Source organism: Aplysia californica, unplaced genomic scaffold (assembly GCF_000002075.1).
Source record: "Aplysia californica isolate F4 #8 unplaced genomic scaffold, AplCal3.0 scaffold01233, whole genome shotgun sequence".
In the NCBI taxonomy this organism is placed as follows: domain Eukaryota; kingdom Metazoa; phylum Mollusca; class Gastropoda; order Aplysiida; family Aplysiidae; genus Aplysia; species Aplysia californica.
In genome coordinates this window covers 87,183-96,850 of record NW_004798503.1, presented here as the reverse complement: position 1 = coordinate 96,850, position 9,668 = coordinate 87,183, and the positions used below count along the sequence as shown (strand labels likewise).

Below are 9,668 nucleotides of genomic sequence, written 5' to 3'. Positions count from 1 at the left end.
GAGCCCCCGAACACATTTTATGTCCTTTAAAAAATACATGTATGTGCGCATTTTGCTTCTTTAAAAAATACATGTATGTGCGCATTTTGCTTCTTTAAAAAATACATGTATGTGCGCATTTTGCTTCTTTAAAAAACGTTTATCCAGAGCACCAAAAAGTATAACTGTGCAGTGTCCAACTAGCGCATTCAAGCTTTGGAGGTCACTAAACTTAAGCGGCCATTTCCTCCCTAATTTTACTTCTGAAAGCTGGCGACCCCTACTTCCTTCACTCCCAAATATCTCGACTTTTGTTCAAGATAGATGGATTCTTTTTTTCATCGATAGCAATACAAATGAAGAGGCTTTAAGTTTCCATCAATAACTCTTTTTTTAGGGGGGGGGCTAAGTGTTTTACGGGACACATTAAACATTTTCAGTTGTTAGGAAATTTTGAATTTTGCCCGGGAGGCGGCCAAAGCCTACTCTTATCGATTTTAGACTACCAAGGGATCCTTAACGTGCGCACACAGGACCTCCAAGATTTTTCGCCCTTTTTTTGGGGGGGGGGTGTTTTACGGCGCTCGCTACTGCATACGGTCATATATTATGAGTGCAAGGGGCACGTTGAACATTTTCAGTTGGTAGGATATTTTGAATTTAGCCCGGTCGCGGCTGAAGTCTACTCTTATAGATTTTGCACCACCAAGGGATCTTTAACGTGCCCACACAGGACCTCCAAGATTTTTGGCCCTTATCCGAGAAGGTTAGGTGTTACATCGTACCTACCATAAGATTAGGAGTGTGGCTGAAAGACAGCAGTAAGAAGGAGCTGAGCAGAAGCAGTAGAAAGGCTGCAGAAAGAGTCAGAAGCCGAGAGGAGGGGGCAAAGGAGGTGAGGAGGTTGTGGCAAAAAGTGGAGACGAAAGCAGACGACAGAACATTTTTAGAAAGCAGGAAAGGAGGTGACAGGAGAAAAAAATTTTATGAGAAAAAAAATGTCCGTCGCTCTCCGGATTCGAACCCGGGACCTATTGAATGAGAGGCGAAGACCGTAACCCCTCGGCCACGAGAACCACGCCCCTCAGTTCGACAGCCCACGAGTGACGTCGTGTCCGGACCAGCAGCCTGTCGGCTACACTGTGGACGACGGGGCGCGTCCCTGTCCGCTGTTCACATATTATTGAATGTATTGTGCCGCCGCTGATCGAACCTGGGAGATCGATGACAGTTCCTTACCCTGGTCCCATCAGGACTTCGGATCAAAAGTCTTTTGTATTTGACTACAGGAAAGAGAGAGAAAGAGAGAGAAAGAGAGAGTTCTTTTATACAAAAGAGTGAAGGCGGTGGAGTGGTTTAGGGGGGGGTGTAAGATTTAGAGACGGGGGGGGGGAGGGTAGAGGGTAGGGAGAAAGAGTGAGACAGAGAGGGAAGAAAGGGGGCGGGGAGGTAGGAGAGGGGGGGGACAAAAATGCAGAGAGAGAGAGAGAGAGAGAGAGAGAGAGAGAGAGAGAGAGAGAGAGAGAGATGTGACAAAATAGGGAGAGAAAGTGTTCACAACTAGAGAAGGAGAGAGAGAGAGAGAGAGAGAGAGAGAGGGGGGGGGGACTCCTTCTCGAGAAGAAGAGAGAGAGAGAGAGAGAGAGAGAGAGAGAGAGAGAGAGAGAGAGAGAGAGAGAGAGAGAGAGAGAGTCCTTAACAAGAGAGAGGGGGGATGAGAGAGAGGGAGAGAGACTCGGAGAGAGAGAGAGAGAGAGAGATAGAGAGAGAGAGAAAGAGAGAGAGAGAGAGTTTAATTAGAGAGAAGGGAGAGAGACTCAGAGAGAGAGAGAGAGAGAGAGAGAGAGAGAGAGAGAGAGAGAGAGAGAGACCGGGCAACATTCAATATTAATTCCTACCAAACCGAGAATAAATAAACATTTTCAAAATGTTTAATGTGCCCCGTGCATTCAAATGACCTTATGCAGTTGCGAGCGCCGTAAAACACTTACCAAACCCAAAACCTTAAACTTAGTCTCAGCTGTTAGTCGGCAGAGACTTGCTACATATATATACTTTTAGAAATGAACTTTGACCTTATTTAAACTGTCTTACTGTCTTGATCAAGAACATACCCCACTGACCACATGCACAGCACAGCTTAGCGCTAGGCACCACAGACAAGCATGTGAAAGGGGGGGGGGGAGGGGGGAGGACAATCTAGTGTAAACAAACGTATGCATTGCAGGCCTGTTGTAATCGATTTGGTGTAATAGTAATAATAATAATAATAATAATAATAATAATAATAATAATAATAATAATAATAATAATAATCATAATAATAATAATAATAGTAATAGTTATGATAATAATAATAGTAATAATAATAATGATAACAATAATAATAATAATAATAATAGATAGATAGATAGATAGATAGATAGATAGATAGATAGATAGATAGATAGATAGATAGATAGATAGATAGATAGATAGATAGATAGATAGATAGATAGATAGATAGATAGCATTTGCATTGATCTAGCCGCTCAACAGCAAGCTCTGTGCGCTTCACAATCTATACTCTTATCCCAGCAGACCTGAGAGCACTCTGAAACAACCTGGAAAGCATACAGTGCAAGCAGCCATTTAGAGGCGCTAAAACACTAACATACTGACTAGATCTTTCGCTGTCTCTGACTGGGAACCCATTTCCACCTGGGTGAAGTGAGGAAAATTCGTGTAAAATGCGAGGCCACCGACGCCAAAACTGCACGATTACGGGCCCGGTAGCCAAACCACCGCGTGTATATGTAGGCCTATGTGAATGGCAACTCGCTGATCAATTTCACTTGGGTTGGGGAGCAAAGAGGAGGTAGTTTCAAACTATAAAAGAAAAAAAAACCCTATCGTCACCGTCATCATGAATTTCCAGATCTGAAACAGACATCGATAGTCACTAAAAATAATAAAGAAAAGAAAAAAAGATACGCCTACAGCACGTGGTGTTCCCAAGCGGTCACCCATCTAAGTACTAACCACGCCCGACGTTGCTTGACTTCGGTGATCGGACGAGAACCGGTAGGTTCAACGTGGTATGGCCGTAGACAACGATTGAGGATAACAGTACTATATAAAGTAATCGCGTCGTTTGTGATTGAGCGGAGCGAGCTTTTTAACAGGATTATTTTTCTTTGTTTCATTGCAAAAAGTATATTTACAATTCATAGTTAAGCAGCAAATTATGAGCCAGCGCTTATCCTTTTGTACTTTTTTTGGTTTTTTGTTTCGTTTCCTCTTTACTTTTACTTTTAAGCAAGGAGATTAAACTCCTTGCTTTTAAGGCATCGACCTGATACATTAAAGAGATAAAAGACTAAAGGGAGAGAAACATTAGAACTAATTCCTAGACTCGGAAGTGGCTAGAGGCAATCACAAATGGCATTATTATTTTACGTGTACAGTACTCAGGGACTGTGGCTTTTCGGGACCATTTTGTTATTGAACCGGAAACAATATAATATACTACTGAAGAAAATGCTGAATACAAAGAATTATTGTACATAACAAAACCGATGACAAGCAATGGCTTATGTTAGTGGCGTGTGTTTCTGTTGATAGTTATAAAAATGTTGCATGGGGATTGCCGTTGCTGAGCTTATCACACTTAATTTTAATATAGATCTAATGGTGAAACGAAACATTAGGGAAATTAAATGCAATAAGAGATTTTTGAAAAGGTTTTTGCTGAAAACTTAGCACCCTGCTATTAGATACATGGAGAGAAATTTGCAGGGGCATGTTGTACTTGTATTTACCATTTTGCAGTAAATTTCTTTTTGTGGTGATAAAAAAAATAGTATCTAACAAATCTTAACTACCATTTTATTTCATCTTAAAAGGCTATTTCTAGAACAACAGACATAAAATTTTATCACATCCAGACATTTGGATGAAGGTGGTAGGAAAAAAATTGAGATATTTGATATACCAAATCTAAGGTTTTGAATGTGTACCAGACAGTAGATATTTCCTTATAATCTTTCTAATCGTCTTTCATCGTTTGAGGAGTAGCATGCTTCCCCTGCATCCACAGTTGGTATATTATGCAGGGGTCTAGATACGATCGCCCAACTCCTAACCCAATGATACATTATAATTAGGCGTAATCAATGTTGATATCTCTTTTATTAGCCTTCTGGGGTGACACTGCTTCAAAAAAATTATCTCTATAGGCAATGTTAGCAAAATAGACTACACGACTCTTTCCAATTGCCCACTTTTGCACTATTTGTGAAATTCCCGAGTCCATCATGTTAACAATCTTCCCTACTATCAAAATGATCACTGGATATCTAAATGTGATCATGTGATGCTCCATTCTACTTCCGGTGGTTGCACCACACAACAGCAACACATCCCTGACCTTTACCCTCACATGAACTTTGTTCTGACTTCATTACTTGTTTGGTGTTCCCAGAGTCTCTGGTGTTCCACTTTGTGACAGACAAAAATTAAAAATAGGCTCTGCTCTCTTGCTGGCTGTGGTGCAATCAATACCCCGAGTATCCATATAAATTGCATTGGAGGATACTTATATTCAGTGGTAGGGGTAGAGATCAGGGTAGGCCTAGATCTCTATTAACTGTGGTTAGTAAATCCGTTGGTCCTCTTTGACGAGTAGTTTTTGCTCTATCTTCTCGACTCAACGGGACAGATCTTTTTCCAGGTTCAGAACCTTCTAACTTGCCGTTTTTTAGCTGGCACTGGGTTTACCAGAAATTTGTGACAACCTTCAGACGTTAAAAGTGTTCCGTTTTCAATCAAGTCTACACGACATAACAAACAGCCTGTTGTCCCTTCAGCAAGAAGCTATCTCATCGAAAAAGTTGGAGGGAGAGAAGCATTTCAAGGGAGCAAGTCACCACTGTAATCTCATGTCATTACCTGTTTGCAAATTTTATAACACAAGTCAGTCATGCAGGTTTGGTAAAAACTGTCGATTTTTACACCCCAGAAGTCAGAGACCTCCGCCTTCAAGTTTTAATCCAAGAAATCAAAATGAGGATTCAGTAAGTAAAGAGCTCGCCTCCCAGGATTTGCCACCCGTCTATTCCAGAAACGACCAGTTTGCTTCACAGAGCCAAGATGAGGAGTCAGTGAATCAAACATCAGTAAAGCTTCAGGCTTCTCATATTGAAGACAAGCCCAAGCAAGAATTGCCACAAAGCAGAGTTCGCCCAAAGAGCAACCAAAAGATTTGCGTGCACTTTGCACAAGGTGGAAATTGTTATTATGGAAGAAATTGCAGATTTTCCCATGCTCTCCCAAGGGGACATAATCCTCGCCAGCAGCAGCATCGTCAGCAGGGTCAAAGGCGACGTGAATATGCGTCTGCTAATCTTGCTCCCCGGTTTAGAGGATATGAGCAAGAATCACAGGATCAGTCCGATGCTCCGACAGAGAAATCGGAAAACTTGAAGTCTGGCTCAGTGAGATCTGAGGTCAGCAAAGATGGCCGTGACCGTTGGTCATCTAAGCCTGTGGAACCAAAGCAGGTGAGGGAGGTCCAGGGACCAAAGTCTAATGCACGAAGAATTTGCCCATTTTACAAGTCAAATCGGTGTAACAGGGGAGAGCGCTGCAGGTTCTTGCACCCTCCTGATATACTGAATGATCTTGGGAAAGAAGAATCGGAACAGAAGGAAGAGGGTTCCTCGGGAAACATCTCAAGGAAAGATAACGAGACGCGAAAAGTCATTGTTCAAATTGATCAAAAGAGAAATGTTGGCCGACCAGTTTTGAAGCCTGTTTTGTCATATTCCGAGTTTGAGGAAGTTGGCATCAATAGGCTGCGACAGTGGGAAGTCAGCATCATCCAAAAACGATTTCCTAAAGACAAGATCACAGTCGTGGAAGATGATGAAAACAAGTTCGCCGTTCGCATCAAGTTCTCACCCACTGATCCTGACTGGGTAAGTTGAGTCTTGAATTCTACTGCAATTTGATTCATTCATTTTTAAAAGAGTTTGAAAACTTCCTTAAAATTGAAAGCTAGGGCCTACATTTCAGATGTTGTTGTTGTTGTTGTTGTTGTTGTTGTTGTTTTCAAATCCCTTTAGCTGCGAGCATTCCGCCCAATTACATTTCAGATAACCTGCTATAGATTTAAACTATATAGATCTAGATATCTATATATGCTTTTAAGGTCTGTATGTTATTTTTTGAGGACTGTGAAAATGCCATTTATTTTTACTCATGGAGATGGGGGGAGGGGTGGCTTCATGTTGTTATCAAAAACATCACTTACACATCGTGTCAAAAAACTAATAGATCTAGTCATTAGTCCAATTATTTTCAGTTTTTAAGAGGTTTTCCTCTTTTTCTTTCCTTCACAGCCATTTGATGTGAATATGTTTGAACTGCTTGTCTCTGTACCAGGCAGCTACCCAAAACAGGTGAGTGGGATTTTCTCGCTTTGCAAATATTTTTTCTTGGGAACAGCTCGAATCTGTGAAACTAAAGTCTCATGGATCAAACTTCTACCCATCTTTTATGCACCATCTAATTGATCGTCATCTTGTTCAAATACTTCATCCGTCACCGCCCATAGCCGCAATATTTTCAATATCCATGTGTATGGTCTGTTAATATAGGAGTTCTCGGCTCAAAATTGGATTATAAAAAAAAGTTTGCAAAGAAAGAATTTGATCTCAGAATTTCCAATCTTGATAATTATTTCTAACATTTTATGTTGAATTCTTCCGCTCTTTTTGATAAAGATACTGGAATGAATGACTGCTTTCTTTCATTTTTAAGATTTGTATACACATTTCTTGTGCAAGATATCTTTAGACATTTATGTTGCTCTTTGTACTTTTACATAAGTTACATATAAATCTATATATATATATATGTGTCGCAGCATTGTGGAATCGGTGGATCTTCAATTTTGGGGCATATAGAGTTATTGGTACCATCGTAAAGTCTGTCCATTTTGCCTTGCTTTTGATGTAAAAAATATCCATTTATCTTGAATACAAGTCAAGATATTGGCAATTGAAGGAGGTGGGGTCACCTGGTTTCAGAGGTAAAATTAGCGAGAAAATGGCCACCAAAGTTGAGTTATTTCCTAGCTTGAGAGTCCATTATTTGCTTAAGTAAAATCCACACAGAAATGTATTCTTTAATGGGCATGAAAGATACATACTGAGCCAAAAAACAAAAATTGGATTTTTTTAAAAATCCTAAACCTGCGGAAAAATGCCAGTTTCTTAACTTTATTTATTTTGACGAGCGCCTAATTTCACCATGCTGCTTCACATGTACCATCAGCGTAACATTATAGTTTAACATTTGAACAATAAGATATTGTTTCTCGTTTCTAGATGCTGGAGGTCAGCCTTCCTAAGGATCAAGATCTCCCAGAGACTGTGAGAAGGTAAGAGAACCCGCCTCAAACTCATCGGCCTATCAAGGGTTGAGACTGAAACAAAACTTGTGTCCCGTTGTCACCTTACTTTGACTTCTCCATCTCTTATCGTGATTTGCTTTGTATTGAAAACGGCATGGTTCTGATAACTGACAGTTCTCAGGAGAGTTGTAAGTCAGCTGGAAGATATTTCAACAACATATTTTAATCTGCACACTTGCTTTCTTTCAATTCTTTTTAGTGCTTAAGTATTTTAATCTTTTCTTCTCCATAGAAAAAAAAATGTTACCTCTAGCAAAATGTTATAGCTGTCAGCTTGTGCTGTCAGCGTGTGTGCCGTCCAAAGTATTGCTTGTTTTAGTCGTTTTTAAGCTTTTATGTGAATTGGCACAAATGGAAACACTCACCAACTTAACCCTTTGCACTTACTTTTTCAATATTCTCTCTTATTTATTCTGTTAAATAGTAATGATAAGTTTCACTAATTTAGCACATTTCCACTGACGAGCGAGTGTTCTATGCACTTAATTTGATGGTAAATTGTCGCTAATGGAAAGAACTTTATGACTAACTTCTTTTTACTTATTTGTCTGATATTCTCTCTTTAGATATATATATATATTGATGTTCCATAAGAACTTACTGACTTACTTATTTTTCCGATCTTCTCCCTCTAGGTATATTGATATTACCATAAGAGAATGGCTCATGGACAAGAAAAAGCGACTTGAGTCTGCCAACAAGGTGGAACTTGTGTTTCGCCCCTTCCTCAAGTGGCTGGACAGAAGTATTGAAGATATTACCACAGAGGCTCTGAAGCAGGTAGGTTTAAGTCATGTTGGACTTATTTACGGGTGGACGGCGGGTGCTCTGGTGTGGTGTGCGCCTTCTTTCCTATCAAACATCTGTCTTGGTTATCTCCCCTCCTTGTTTTACTCGTTTACTCTCCAGTGATACCTCTTCTCTTTGGCTCTTGACCTTTTTGTGTTGCAAGTGCTGTAAAACTCTCACTTTAAACAAGAAACCTATTTGAGCTTGAAAGATGGAGGTTTTGTCTGCTGTGCTGTTCTTGGAAATGTTTGCTGCTCCTTTGTGCATTTCAAGTGGCATTTGACCTGAGAATGTGCACCAATTGTCAGGTGATGTGTGTCAATTGTCAGGTGATGTGTGTCAATTGTCAGGTGATGTGCACCAATTGTCAGGTGATGTGTACCAATTGTCAGGTGATGTGTGTCAATTGTCAGGTGATGTGCACCAATTGTCAGGTGATGTGTACCAATTGTGAGGTGATGTGTACCAATTGTGAGGTGATGTGTGTCAATTGTGAGGTGATTTGTGTCAATTGTCGGGTGATTTGTGTCAATTGTCAAGTGATTTGTGTCAATTGTCAAGTGATTTGTGTCAATTGTCAGGTGATGTGTACCAATTGTGAGGTAATGTGTACCTATTGTGAGGTGATGTGTGTCAATTGTCAAGTGATTTGTGTACCAATTGTGAGGTGATGTGTACCTATTGTGAGGTGATGTGTGTCAATTGTCAGGTGATGTGTACCTATTGTGAGGTGATGTGTACCTATTGTGAGGTGATGTGTGTCAATTGTCAGGTGATGTGTACCTATTGTGAGGTGATGTGTACCTATTGTGAGGTGATGTGTGTCAATTGTCAAGTGATTTGTGTACCAATTGTGAGGTGATGTGTACCTATTGTGAGGTGATGTGTGTCAATTGTCAAGTGATTTGTGTCAATTGTCAGGTGATGTGTACCAATTGTGAGGTGATGTGTACCTATTGTGAGGTCATGTGTGTCAATTGTCAAGTGATTTGTGTCAATTGTCAGGTGATGTGCACCAATTGTGAGGTGATGTGTACCAATTGTGAGGTGATGTGTGTCAATTGTGAGGTGATGTGCGCCAATTGTCGGGTGATTTGTGTCAATTGTCAGGTGACTTATGTCAATCCAGTGTGAGTTGTGTCTGTTAGCTGCTTTGCTGTCACACACAGGAGACCCAAGTTCAATTCCCAAGCGGGGAGAATTTTTATAGAGTATAATGTATATCAGTCTTTCTGCTGGGATGTTGTATCTCTGTCAACCCGGCTTGTCTCTGACAGGAAGGGTCAAAAGCCTGTCTTCTAAATGATCTAAATTGTGTTAATGGGGGTGTAAAAATATATATATACAGTGGAAACCATATATAACAGGCACAGTAATAGCAGGGATCCGGTAATAACAGGGATATTTTAAATCCCCGTTTCTTCCTACTCTTTGTCTCTATTAA

At 40.3% G+C, this 9,668-nt stretch overlaps 1 protein-coding gene and 1 non-coding gene across 2 annotated transcripts in view; one reads left to right on the top strand and one right to left on the bottom strand.

Moving 5' to 3' along the window:
- Positions 1–2,951: 2,951 nt before the first annotated feature.
- On the bottom strand, positions 2,952–3,070 carry LOC118478926. Its single transcript, XR_004859368.1, has one exon. It is a non-coding gene; the product is annotated as a 5S ribosomal RNA (ribosomal RNA).
- A 1,349-nt stretch (positions 3,071–4,419) lies between these two features.
- Positions 4,420–9,668, top strand: part of LOC101862085 — an 11,189-nt gene continuing 5,940 nt past the window's right edge. Inside the window, exons 1-4 of the mRNA XM_005112302.3 lie at positions 4,420–5,936; positions 6,360–6,419; positions 7,350–7,402; positions 8,071–8,215. Coding sequence (XP_005112359.1) covers positions 4,899–5,936; positions 6,360–6,419; positions 7,350–7,402; positions 8,071–8,215 — 1,296 coding nt within the window. The 5' untranslated portion in view covers positions 4,420–4,898. The remainder of the gene's footprint in view (positions 5,937–6,359; positions 6,420–7,349; positions 7,403–8,070; positions 8,216–9,668) is intronic.